Source organism: Mobula hypostoma, chromosome 15, assembly GCF_963921235.1.
Source record: "Mobula hypostoma chromosome 15, sMobHyp1.1, whole genome shotgun sequence".
Classification (NCBI taxonomy): Eukaryota; Metazoa; Chordata; class Chondrichthyes; order Myliobatiformes; family Myliobatidae; genus Mobula; species Mobula hypostoma.
The window spans coordinates 12,224,530-12,239,196 of NC_086111.1; the positions used below are offsets into that span (position 1 = coordinate 12,224,530).

Here is a 14,667-nt window from a genome sequence, read left to right on the forward strand (position 1 = left end):
ATGCTGTCCCTCTATTTAAGAAGGAACAAGGGAAAATCCTGGAAACTATTAATTGTGAATTTCACAGCATTTGTAGGGAAATTGCTGGATAAAATTCTTAAGGATAGGATATATGAGCATTTGGAAACCCATGGCCTAATTAGGGAGAGCTAGCATGGCTTTGTGCAGGGTAGGTCATGCCTTACCAACTTGATTGAATTTCTTGACAGGGAGATGAGAAAGATTGATGAGGGTAGGAAAGTGGATGTTGTCCACATGGATTTTAGTAATGCATTTGACAAAGTCCCTCATGGAAGGCTAATCCGGAAGATTAAGATGCATGGGGTCTGCAGCAAATTGACTGTTTGGATTCAGAACTGGATCCCCATAGAAGACAGAGGGTACTGGTTGAAGGGACTTATTCGACCTGGAGGTCTGTAACTAGTGGCATTCTGCAGGGATCTGTGCTGGAACCTCTGCTGTTTGAGATATATATAAATGACCTGGATGAAAAGGTAGATGGGTGGATTAGTAACTTTGCAGATGATACCAAGATTGGTGCAATTGTGGATAGAGAGAAGACTGGCAAAGACTATAGCACAATACAGATATGGATATGGACAGAGAGATGGCAGATGGAGCTTAACCCAGATATACATGAGCTATTGCACCTTGGTATGGCAAATGCAAGGAGACCGTACACTGTTAAGGGCAAGAATCTTAATGGTGTTGCTGAGCAGAGAGATCTTGGGCTCCAAGTTCATAGCTCCATGAAAGTGGCTACACAGGATGATAGGGTGGTTAAGAAGTCTTATAGAATGATTGCTTTTATTAGGTGAGACATTGAGTTCAAAAGTCAAGTGGTTATATTGCAACTTTATAAAACTTTGGTTAGGCCAGAACTGGAATATTTCATACAGTTCTGGTCGTCCCAGTATAGGAAAGATGCTGAGGCTTTGGAGTGGGTTTAGAGGGCATGTGCTATCATGAGAGACTGGATAAACTTGGGTTGTTTTCTTTGGAGCGACAGAGGGTGAGGGGAGATCTGATAGAGGTGTATAAGATTATGAGAGGCATAGATAGAGTAGACAGGGAATATCTGTTTCTCAGGGTTGAAATGTCTAATACCAGAGGGCATGCATTGAAAGTGAGAGGGAGTAAGTTCAAAGGGGATGTGAGAGGTAAATGTTTTCACTCAGGGAGTGATAGATGCCTGAAATGGTGGTGGAGGCAAATACATTACAGGCTTTTAAAAGATGCTTAGATAGGTACACACATATGAGAAAGATGGAGAGATATGGACATGGTGTAAGTAAGAGAGATTAGTTTTTTTTTATATAGCTGGCTTAGCACAACATTGTGGGCTGAACAATGAATCTATGGAACAAACAATGAAATGTGTTGTCTGTATCAATAGCCAGCAAAATCCGAGGATGTGCTGGGGCAGCCTCTGAGTGTTGCCATGCTTCTGGCGCCAACATAATATGCCCACAAACCCTAACATGTACGTCTTTGGAATGTGGAAGGAAACCAGACTACCCAGAGTAAATCCACACAGTCACGGGAAGAAAGCACAAGCTGCTTATAGATGGTATCAGGTATTGAACCCCATTGGGATATCAGTGGTGCTGTAAAGTGTTGTGCCACTACCATTCCACACTGCTCCTGCCCTTTAATTCCTACCCTGGTTCTCTGGGACAGTCTGCAGTCACAAAGATCCGTCTGTGGTCACACAGATATGTCTGCGGTCAATCAAATATGTCTCCGGTCACACAGATATGTTTGCGGTCACACAGAGCCATCTGTGGTCACTCAGAGCTGTCTGTGGTTGTGCATTGCAGTCTGTGGTCACTCAGAGCTGTCTGCTGTCACACATTGCTTTTCGCGGTCACTCAGAGCTGTCTGCGGTCACACATTAACCATATAACCATATAACAATTACAGCACAGAAACAGGCCATCTCGGCCCTGCTAGTCCATGCCGAACTCTTACTCTCACCTAGTCCCACGGACCTGCACTCGGCCCATAACCTTCCATTCCTTTCCTGTCCAAATAGCTGTCCAATTTAACTTTAAACGACAACATCGAACCTGCCTCAACCACTTCTGCTGGAAGCTCGTTCCACACAGCTACCACTCTCTGAGTAAAGAAGTTCCCCCTCATGTTACCCCTAAACTTTTGCCCTTTAACTCTCCACTCATGTCCTCTTGTTTGAATCTCCTCCACTCTTAATGGAAAAAGCTTATCCACGTCAATTCTATCAATCCCCCTCATAATTTTAAATACCTCTATCAAGTCCCCTCTTAACCTTCTACGTTCCAAAGAATGAAGACCCAACTTGTTCAACCTTTCTCTGTAACTTAGGTGATGAAACCCAGGTAACGTTCTAGTAAATCTTCTCTGTACTCTCTCTATTTTGTTGACATCTTTCCTATAATTCGGTGACCAAAACTGTACACAATACTCCAAATTTGATGTCACCAATGCCTTGTACAATTTCAACATTACATCCCAACTCCTATACTCAATGCTCTGATTTATAAAGGCCAGCATACCAAAAGCTTTCTTCACCACCCTAACCACATGAGATTCCACCTTCAGGGAACTATGCACCACTATTCCTAGATCTCTCTGTTCTACTGCATTCTTCAATGCCCTACCATTTACCATATATGTCCTATTTTGATTAGTCACCTAAATGTAGCACCTCAGATTTATCAGCATTAGACTCCATCTGCCATCTTTCAGCCCACTCTTCTAACTGGCCTAAATCTCTCTGCAAGCTTTGAAAACCTACTTCATTATCCAGAACTCCACCTATCTTAGTATCATCTGCATACTTACTCATCTAATTTACCACCCCATCATCCAGATCATTAATGTATATGAAAAATAACGTTAGACCCAGTACAGATCCCTGAGGCACACCACTAGTCACCAGCCTCCAATCTGACAAACAGTTATCCACCACCACTCTCTGACGTCTCCCATCCAGCCACTGCTGAATCCATTTTACTACTTCAATATTAATACCTAACGATTGAACCTTCCTAACCAACCTTCCCTGTGGGGCCTTGTCAAAGGCCTTACTGAAGTCCATATAGACAACATCCACCGCTTTACCCTCGTCAACTCTTCAAAAGTAACCTCTTCAAAAAGTTCAGTAAGATTGAATATACATTGCTGTCTGTGGTCACGCAGAGCTGTCTGCAGTCCCATAAAGCAATCTGCAGTTCCATGGAGTGCAGACCAGTGGGCTTCTCAAAGAACAAAACAGGGCAGTTAGCAGGAAACTCGCCTCCCCTCTCTGCTATCCCTGTTTTACAATATTCTTCCATCAGTTCTTTAAAATGAATTAAGGAAAAATACAGCTGGAACCAAGGAAATCATGAGCAAGAGGCCAGACCTAAATTGGGTTTATGGTGGTAGATAGATGAGAGAAGGCTGGTCCAGGGAGTGAGGAGACTCAAGAATGAGATGGACCCAGTGGAGGGGTGGGGCAGGGTAGATGGATTCGGGGGGACGATAGACCCAGTGGGGAATTGAACCTATGGAGCTGACTGACTCGGGGGAGATGGATAAGTGGAAGATTGGACCTGGGCTATACGAAGGTGATGGTTGATAATAGAAACATAGAAACATAGAAAATAGGTGCAGGAGTAGGCCATTCGGCCCTTCGAGCCTGCACCGCCATTTATTATGATCATGGCTGATCATCCAACTCAGAACCCAGCCTTCCCTCCATACCCCCTGACCCCTGTAGCCACAAGGGCCATATCTAACTTCCTTTTAAACATAGCTAATGAACTGGCCTCAACAGTTTGCTGTGGCAGAGAATTCCACAGATTCACCACTCTCTGTGTGAAGAAGTTTTTCCTAACCTCGGTCCTAAAAGGCTTCCCCTCTATCCTCAAACTGTGACCCCTCGTTCTTGACCTCCCCAACATCGGGAACAATCTTCCCGCATCTAGCCTGTCCAATCCCTTTAGGATCTTATACGTTTCAATCAGATCCCCCCTCAATCTTCTAAATTCCAACGAGTACAAGCCCAGTTCATCCAGTCTTTCTTCATATGAAAGACCTGCCATCCCAGGAATCAATCTGGTGAACCTTCTTTGTACTCCCTCTATGGCAAAGATGTCTTTCCTCAGATTAGGGGACCAAAACTGCACACAATACTCCAGGTGTGGTCTCACCAAGGCCTTGTACAACTGCAGTAGTACCTCCCTGCTCCTGTACTCGAATCCTCTCGCTATAAATGCCAGCATACCGTTCGCCTTTTTCACCGCCTGCTGTACCTGCATGCCCACTTTCAATGACTGGTGTATAATGACACCCAGGTCTCGTTGCACCTCCCCTTTTCCTAATCGGCCACCATTCAGATAATAATCTGTTTTCCTATTTTTGCCACCAAAGTGGATAACTTCACATTTATCCACATTAAATTGCATCTGCCATGAGTTTGCCCACTCACCCAACCTATCCAAGTCACCCTGCATCCTCTTAGCATCCTCCTCACTGCTAACACTGCCACCCAGCTTTGTGTCATCCGCAAACTTGGAGATGCTGCATTTAATTCCCTCATCCAAGTCATTTATATATATTGTAAACAACTGGGGTTTGTAATGTAACCTCACGCAAGGAGTAAGGAAAGTGCTAGAGAACTGGGAGGAGCTAATGGACACACATTTCCCTGAGGGAAAGGAGCAGTAACCCAATGGTGGGCAATGGGGGAATGTTCCCAGAGGCAGCAGGAACTCCACAGAAAGTGCAGTGTGGAGATAAGCTGAGAGAAATCTGAATCTCTAAAAGATGTAAGAGCTGGGATTTCGAAAGGCCACCAAAGAGGGAGTGTAACCTTGGGAAGCAGAAATAAAACCAGGAAACAAACTGTTTGCAATGTGCTCTTTATTAACTGGTATTTTTCTAGAACAGAGCTGATCTAAGAGCATGGATTCAATTGCAGATAAGAGGGATTTTTAAAAAGCATTGGACTTTATAAATACTGAGCAGAGCAAGAGATCACGGCTACCAATTGATATGAAATAATATACAGTATCTTCACCACATGCCAGGGAGTGCTCACCGTTAGACTCAGAGTTTTACCACAAAGCTCAGGATGGCTCTGTACAAATATGTGCCACACAGTCAAAAAATTCCACTATCTGATATTGCTGGAAATTCTTTGGGTTTGGAAATCTTGGGCCTTCAAACCTCCACACCATTAGTTTGTCTGGCAGAGGCCGGACGGAGGTGTCATCCCAACTACTGCCTCCATTGTGTTTGCTGAGCTGAGGTGTTATGCAGGGGCCACCTGGCTGGAGGAAACAGATGAAACCTCTGTCTTGCTGGCACTGGCTGAGGTAGTTTCCTCCTCTTCGAATGGGTTTTTGCCACAGCAAACCGTGGTGATCATGCAGTTACGGAACTAGGAGAGAGAAGGAAAGACAGTTATTTTTCTGATACACAATAGCCAGGTCTGAGAGTGATGGTCAGGACATTGCAAAACACATCTAGAGAGCCATTACTGTAATTACACTTTAGAAACTGGAGCATGATCATAGTTCAAAGCAAATATTTGAAGCATGTGAGACAGCAGGAGCAGTTACAGAGATTCCAACTAGAAGTCTCTTTACGAGGGTGCCTTTTCCATGTATATCAGGGATATCGGGTGGAGGCTGCTGTATAGAGAAGTGCCGTATAATAAACTCATTAGCTTGTGGGATCTCCTAGCCAACTGTTACTTCTGCGAGCTTAGTAAGTGAAAGTCTTTCAAAAGTGAAGTTTTGAGAGTTCAGAGTTTATATGTTCCACCCAGTCAGAATAAAAAGCCTTAGTGACTTTACTTTTTGAAAGATATTAAGACCCTGTTTAAGAAAAAGAAAGAAGTGCTTAGCAGGTATAGGCAAGTAGGAACAAATGAAGTACTTGAGGAGTATAAGAAATGCAAGAGAACATAGAAGAAGGAAATCAGGAGAGCTAAAAGAAGGCATGAGGTTGCTCTAGCAGACTAGGTGAAGGAGAATCCCAAGGGTTTCGACAGATATATTAAGAGGAAAAGGATAGCAAGAAACAAAATTGGTCTTCTTGAAAACCAGAGTTCTGCATGGAGCCGAAAAAGATATGGGAGACCTAAAATGGATTTTTTGCACCTGTATTTACTCAGGAGATAGACAAAGTGTCTATAGAAGGGTGACCCTATACAGATTACAGAGGAGCAGCTGTTTGCTGTTTTGAGGCAAACATGGTGGATAAATCCCCAGGGCCTGACAAGGTGTTCCTTCGGGCCTGGTAGGAAGCCAGTGCAGAAACTGACAGGACCCTAGCAGAGACATCTACTCGGCCATGGATGAGGTGCCGGAAGATTGGAACGTAGCTAATGACATTCCCATTTTTAAGAAAGACACCAAGAATAAGACAGGAAATTATCGGCCAGTGAGGTCGACAACAAGAGTGGGTAAGTTACTGGAAGGTATTCTAAAGGACCAAGTATAAGTACTTGCATTAACAGGAACATATTAGCGACAGTCAACGTGGCTTTGCGAGTGTCAGGTTGTGTCTTACCAACCTTATAGTGTTTTTTGAGGAAGTTACCAGGAAAGTTGAAGATAAGGGAGTGGATGTTGTCTACATGGACTTTAGCAAGCCTTTGACAAGGCCTGTATGGGAGGTTTGTCAAGAATGTTGGACATTCAAGATGAGGTAGTAAATTGGATTAGACATTCACTTTGTGGGAGAAGCCAGGGAGTGATAGTAGAGGCCTCTCTGACTGGAGGTCTGTGACTAGTGGAGTGCCACAGGGATCAGTGCTGTGAGGACCAAGAAGGTATGGACAAGGGAAACACAGGAACGCTTACAGGACTGCTTTGAATCGATGGAATGGACTGTATTCAGGGATTTATCTTTGAATCTGGATGACTATGTTGCGGTTGTTACTGATTTCATTAAAACCTGTGTGGATGACTGTGTGCCTACAAAGACTTACTTGTACATTCCCAAACCAAAAGCCATGGATGAACCAGGAGGTACGTCGTCTGTTGAAGGCTAGATCTGTGGCATTCAAGTCTGGTGACCCAGGCCTGTACCAGAAAACCAGGTATGATTTGTGGAGAGCTACTTCAAGAGTGAAGGGACAATTTTGAACGAGGTTGGAGGCGACATTGGACGTATGACAACTCTGGCAGGGTTTCCTACAAAGTGAAACCTGATGGCCCTGTGATCTCTGTCTCAGAGGCCGATGTTAGACTGTCTTTAAAGAGAGTGAACCCTCGCAAGGCAGAACATCCTGATGGAGTATCTGGTAAAGCTCTGAAAACTTGTGCCAACCAATTAGCGGGAGTATCAAGGACACTTGCAACCTCTCACTGCTATGGGCAGAAGTTCCCACTTGCTTCAAAAAGTCAACAATTATACCAGTGCTTAAGAAGAATAATGTGGGCTGCCTTAATGACTATCGCCTGGTAGCACTCACATCGACAGTGATGAAATGCTTTGAGAGGTTGGTCATGACTACACTGAACTCCTGCCTCAACAAGGACCTGGATCCATTGCAATTTGCCTATTGCCACAATAGGTAAACGGCAGATGCAATCTCAATAGCTCTTCACGTGGCTTTCAACCACCTTGACACCACAAACACCTATGTCGGGGTGCTGTTCATCGACTATAGATCAGCATTTAATACCATCATTCCCACAATCCTGATTAGAAGTTACAGAACCTGGGCCTCTGTACTTCCCTTTGCAATTGGATCCTCGACTTCCTAAATGGAAGTACAATCCATGTGGATTGCTTAGCCTACTGCTTTACTCTCTCTATACCCATGACTATGTGGCTAGGCATAGGCGAAATACCATCCATAAATTTGCTGATGAAACAACCATTGTTGGTAGAATCTCAGGTGGTGACGAGAGGGCGTACAGGAGTGAGATATGCCAACTAGTGGAGTGGTGTCGCAGCAACAACCTGGCACTCAACATCAGTAAGACGAAAGAGCTGATTGTGGACTTCAGGAAGGGCAAGACGAAGGAACACATACCAATCCTCGTAGAGGGATCAGAAGTGGAGAGAGTGAGCAGCTTCAAGTTCCTGGGTGTCAAGATCTCTGAGGACCTAACCTGGTCCCAATGTATCGATGGAATTAAATAGAAGGCAAGAAAGCAACTATACTTCATTAGGAGTTTGAAGAGATTTGATATGTCAGCAAATACACTTAAAAACTTTTATAGATGTACTGTGGCGAGCATTCTGACAGGTTGAATCACTGTCTGGTATGGGGTCTACTGCACAGGACAGCAAGAAGTTGCAGAGGGTTATAAATTTAATCAGCTCTATCTTGGGTACTAGCCTACAAAGTACCCAGGACATCTTCAAGGAGCAGTGTCTCAGAAAGGCAACGTCCATTATTAAGGACTTCCAGCACCCAGGGCATGCCCTTTTCTCACTGTTACCATCAGGTAGGAGGTAAAGAAGCCTGAAGGCACACACTCAGCAATTCAGGAACAGCTTCTTCCCTTCTGCCATCCGATTCTTAAATGGACATTGAATTCTTGGACACTACCTCACTTTTTAAATAAATATTATTTCTGTTTTTTGCACAATATTTAATCTATTCAATATACGTATACTGTAATTATAGAAAATAGAAACATAGAAAACCTACAGCATAATACAGGCCCTTCGGCCCACAAAGATGTGCCGAACATGCCCCTACCTTAGTAATTACTAGGCTTACCTATAGCCCTCTATTTTTCTAAGCTCCATGTACCTATCTAAAAGTCTCTTAAAAGACCCTATTGTATCCACCTCCACCACCACTGCCGGTAGCCCATTCCACGCACTCACCAGTCTCTGAGTAAAAAACTTACCCCTGACATCTCCTCTGTACCTGCTCCCCAGCACCTTAAACCTGTGTCCTCTTGTGGCAACCATTTCAGCCCTGGGAAAAAGCCTCTGACTATCCACACAATCAATGCCTCTCATCATCTTATACACCTCTATCAGGTCACCTCTCATCCTCTGACACTCCAAGGAGAAAAGGCCGAGTTCACTCAACCTATTCTCATAAGGCATGCTCCCCAATCCAGGCAACATCCTTGTAAATCTCCTCTGTGCCCTTTCTATGGCTTCCACATCCTTCCTGTAGTGAGGTGACCAGAACTGAGCACAGTTCTCCAAGTGGGATCTGATCAGGGTCCTATATAGCTGCAACATTACCTCTCAGCTCCTAAATTCAATTCCACGATTAATGAAAGCCAATACACCGTACGCCTTCTTAACCACAGAGTCAACCTGTGTAGCTGCTTTGAGCGTCCTATGGACTCAACCCCAAGATCCCTCTGATCCTCCACACTGCCAAGAGTCTTACCATTAATACTATATTCTGCCATCATATTTGACCTATCAAAATGAACCACTTCACACTTATCTGGGTTCAACTCCATCTGCCACTTCTCAGCCCAGTTTTGCATCCTATCAATGTCCCACTGTAACCTCTGACAGCCCTCCACACTATCCACAACACCACCAACCTTTGTGTCATCAGCAAACTTACTAACCCATCCCTCCACTTCCTCATTCAGGTCATTTATAAAAATCACGAAGAGTAAGGGTCCCTGAGGCACTCCACTAATGACCTACCTCCATGCAGAATATGACCCGTCTACAACTACTTTTTGCCTTCTGTGGGCAAGCCAGTTCTGGATCCACAAAGCAATGTCCCCTTGGATCCCATGCCTCCTTACTTTCTCAATAAGCCTTGTATGGGGTACCTTATCAAATGCCTTGCTGAAATCCATATATGCTACATCTACTGCTCTTCCCTCAGCAATGTGTTTAGTCACATCCTCAAAAAATTCAATCAGGCTCGTAAAGCACGACCTGCCCTTGACAAAGCCATGCTGACTATTCCTAATCATATTATACCTCTCCAAATGTTCATAAATCCTGCCTCTCAGGATCTTCTCCATCAACTTACCAACCACTGAAGTAAGACTCACTGATCTATAATTTCCTGGGCTATCTCTACTCCCTTTCTTGAATAAGGGAACAACATCCGCAACCCTCCAATCCTCCGGAACCTCTCCTGTCCCCATTGATGATGCAAAGATCATCATCAGAGGCTCAGCAATCTCCACCCTCGCTTCTGACGGTAGCCTGGGGGTACATCTCATCTGGTCCCGGCAACTTATCCAACTTGATGCTTTCCAATCTATCTATCTATCTATCTATCTATCTATTTATTTATTTATTTATTTATTTATTATTCTACCTTTTTTTCCTTCTGTATTATGTATTGCATCAAACTGCTGCTGCTCAGTTAACAAATTTCACGACACATGCCGGTGATAATAAACCCGATTCTGATTCTGATTCGGAACCCTACCTAACTACAGTGAGATGCATTTTCCACCTTCTTGTCACTAAGACCAACATCCAATCTAACTCCCACTTGCTTGCTGCATCTGCATGGTAACTTTCTGTAATACTGTACTTCTTTCTCTACTTCTTCCAGTGGGGATGGTCTCATCTTTTTTCCACCTTCCATGTCTTTTTCCCATTCACTTAGACTCATAGAACATAGAAAGAGGCCCTTCGGCCCAATTCATCCATGCTGCCCAAGATGTCCATCTGCCTGTGTCTGGCCCATGTCCTCCAAATCATTCTTATCCATGTACCTGTCCAAATATTTTAAGTGGTGCTATTGCACTGCTCCAGCCTCTGGCATCTTGTTTCACACATCCACAGCCCTCTGCGTGAAGAGTTGCCTCAGCTCCCTTTCTAATCTTTCCTTAAACCTATGCCCTCTAGTTTTTGATTCTACTTCTCTGGGTAAAAAACTGTCTGCATTGCCTCTATTCATGCCCTTCATGATTTTATACACTCAATGAGGTCATCCCTCAGTCTTCTCTGCTCCTAGCCTACCCAACCTCTCTCTATAACAAAGGCCCTGAAAACCTGGCAATATTTTCATAAATCTTCATTGTACTCTTTCCAGCTTAATGATGCCTTTCCTATAACAAAGTAACCGAAACTCTGAGGACAGCCTCAACTGTGTCCTGTAAAACTGCAATGTGATGTCCCAACTCCTTCACTCCCGAATGATGAAGGTTGGTCTTCTTCATTATCCTATCTACCTGCTTTCCCCAGGGCCCTTCTATTCATTGTGAATCTCATACCCTGGTTTGACTTCCCAAAATATAATAGTTCACACATAACTCAACTGAATGCCCATTTGACAATTGTTGACACATTTATTCAGCTGATCAATATACCCCTGTAAGTTTTGGTAACCATCTTCACTGTCTAATTCCAACTATTTTAGTGTCAACTGGAAACTTATTAACCATGTGTTGTACATTATCATTACATATAATAATATTATAACATTATATATATTATGATATATAATTAACAAAAAAAACAATGACTGAGGCACACCACTAGTCCTGTCTGAGGAACATCTTGCCATGATCCTCTGCTTTCTACCATCGAGCCAATTTTATATACACTTAGCTCGCTCTCCCTGGGTCCCATGCAACCCAATTTTCCAGTCTAAACTTCCATAAGGGACCTCGTCAAAGGCCTGACTAAATTCCATATGTTTTCATCGACTCCCATAGGGCCTGTTCTGTTCTATGTTTACTATGCTGCCATTGTCTATCCTTTTGGTTACCTCTTCAAAAACAGATTTGTGAGACACTACTCCTCTTTGCACCATCTCACAACTATACTGTAGCTCAACTACTTATTAAACCTGCAAAATGTCACACAAATTGTTGGCCTTCCAAACAAAGCATGACCCCTGTCTTCCCACTTGCTGTCTTTGATCCAGTAATGCATGCCCAGTCCATATCAGTATGTAATCCCAATACCATGCTGTGGTTTAATAACTTACTCTGTAGCATCTTCTAAAAGTCCAAAATACACAACAACCACTGTTTTTACTGTTATTTGTTTTTTCAGTGACACTTAAAAAACAATTCCAACTGGGTTAGCTGGTTTACAGTTCTGTTTGCATTCCCTCCTTCTGAAACAGTTTCCAGTCAAATACTGCCTGGCATCACATGTAATCACCCTCATTTTCTGTCTGAAATTCATCTCTTTGGTCCATCTGAGCAGGTGTGGAGCTGAGCAGTTGTACAGAAACCCAAAACTGGCAGTTGGCTGAGATTGGTTTCAATGATAGTGGAAGATCACAATGGAGGGATCATAAATTGTTACCAAAATTATACCTGAGTCAGTGCCCATGGTGCCAAAAACATTGCAGTTTCTACCCAGACACAGGAATTGTACTCAAAGGTAGAGAGAGCAATAGAATCATACAGGGAGTGTGAAAGACAAGAGACAGCTGGAGAAATGGGCTGAAAATGGAATTCAATGCGGACAAGTGTAAGGTTATTGCACTTCAGCAGGACGTACAAGGGAAGGACTTGCATGGTGAGTGGTAGGGCATTGAGGAGCTCGGTAGAACAGAGGGATCTGAGAATGCAGATCCATAAATCCTTGAAAGTGGCAACACAGGTTGATAGGGTTGTAAAGAGTGCTTTTGGCACATTGGCCTTCACAAATCAGTGCACTGGGTACAGGAAATCGGATGTTATGTTGATGTCGTATAAGACATTGATGAGGCCTAATGTCAAGTATTTTGTACAGTTCTGGTTACCTCCCTATAGGAAAGATATCAAAATTGAAAGAACACAGAGAAAAATTACAAGAACATTGCCAGGGCTATAGGGAAAGGTTGAATAGGTTTGGAGTTTATTTCTTGGAGCATAAGAGAAGAAGAGGAGATTTGCTAGAGATATTCAAAATGATGAGGGTTATACATAGAAGTAAATGCAAGCAGGCTTTTTTTCCATTGAGGCTGGGTGAGACTAGATCTAGGTTAAGGATGAAAGGTGGAATATTTAAGTGAACATGAGTGGGAGCTTCTTCACTCAGAGGGTGGTGAGAGTGTGGAACAAGCTGCCAGCACAAGTGGTAGATGCGGATTCGTTTCAATATTTAAGAGAAATGTATTGGAGGAGTATGGGTATCTTTAGCTATATTATGTGCACAACAAAACCTGATCAAAATATGTTTTTTATTTCAGAAAAAGAGTGGACACATCTGCCAGACTGGGTCTGTGGCAGCTATTGATCAACCAATAGGAGGGTAAACCTAGGTGACCTCCTTCTCAGTGATCTACCTGTTGCAAGTGCTTGCATCCAGTCCAGCAGTAGTGGACTACCTATTGGAGACAAAGTTCCACTTTGCACCAAAGAGTGTGAGTGTGTGTGTGTGTGCACGCTCTCATGTGTGCGCGCGCGCAAGATCGTAAACCAGTGACAGTGCGAGGGAGAGTGAAAATGGAAGAAAATGACAGAGAGAGAGGGATAGACCATAAATGAGAGAGTCTGACAGAGAGATTGTGCACAGTTTTGAGAGAGAGAGAGAGATAAATTGGAAAACAAACAAGAAGATAAGCAGTTAAGAAGAAGAGAGCGATACAATTAGATTATTCAGAGGCCGAGCTAAAGAGATCAGAGGTGTCAGGACACGATCAGAGGAGGCAGAGAGAGAAGAAGATATAAAAGAGTATAGAGAATAAACTAAAATGGAATGAGAAGCAGGGAGGCAGGGAAAGAGAGAAAAGTAGTGCTGGGAGGTGCAGAGTGCAGAGACAATCGCCAGAGACTGAGACAGAGACAGACATAGAGTAAGGAAGAGAGCGTAATGGTGATAGAGAGAGGGGGAGAGAGACAGACAGACAGAGAGAGAAACAGAGAGAGAGAGAGAGAAAGAGAGAAAGAGAAATTTTCAGCAAGTGTTTGCAGGGTTAAACTCCTACCTGTTTATTCATCAGGATATAGATGAGTGGGTTGTAGAGAGCTGAACTTTTGGCAAAAAAAGCTGGTATGGTCATGAAGATTGGACCAAAATCACTGCCCTGATTGGTGAAAATGTAGACAGCTACTCCAGCATACGGCAGCCAACACACGAGGAAGGCAATCACCATTATGATCACCATGCGGGTGACTTCCCTCTCAGCTCTCTGTGTGGACTCCGACTCCTGCTGCTGGGCTGCAGCCTGTATAGAAGAAAGAACATCAGAGAAGGACAGTCAGTACTTGTCTTAATGGTCACATCACCCACTCTGGGGATCCACCAGAGCCCCAGTTATGGAACTGAACATCATCAGGGCTCAGGCATCTGGTCACAGCTTGGCGTAGACCAGTAATTATGGTCTGGTTGTACCTTCACAGAGGTCTTGAGCTCAAATCAAATAGGCCAAGTGCAGGAAGTGAACTCAATAAACCAGCAGCAGATAAAAGAACCACAGAAATTATCAGAGGCATAAATGTCTTTTTGTGTAGAGCCTCCAGACTAACCTCACAAATGTGATGGTTATTGTCTGCAGTGTTGAAGACAGAACATTGCTGCCAAAGAAGGGAACTCACTCAGGCAGAAGGAGATCAGAAACCTACCTCTTTGACTGTGCAGACTAGACGACCATAACAAAAGAATATAACAGTCAGTGGGAGACTGAAATGGACGGTGAACATGTAGATGACAAAGGACTCATTATTCACTTCAGGCTTCGGAGTATAGTAATCAATCCCACACGAACACTGCATTCCCTCTGGGATATATCTGAAACAGAGAAGGCTCCAGGTCACGAGGATTTTAATTGCAAGGTGTTGTATT

General features: G+C 43.6%; 1 protein-coding gene across 1 annotated transcript in view; it reads right to left on the minus strand.

The window, feature by feature from the left end:
* Positions 1-4,877: 4,877 nt before the first annotated feature.
* The window catches only part of LOC134356700 (rhodopsin), a 143,828-nt gene continuing 134,038 nt past the window's right edge, over positions 4,878-14,667 (minus strand). Inside the window, exons 3-5 of the mRNA XM_063067743.1 lie at positions 14,448-14,613; positions 13,811-14,050; positions 4,878-5,407 (exon numbers count right to left, since the gene is read on the minus strand). Coding sequence (XP_062923813.1) covers positions 5,279-5,407; positions 13,811-14,050; positions 14,448-14,613 — 535 coding nt within the window. The 3' untranslated portion in view covers positions 4,878-5,278. The remainder of the gene's footprint in view (positions 5,408-13,810; positions 14,051-14,447; positions 14,614-14,667) is intronic.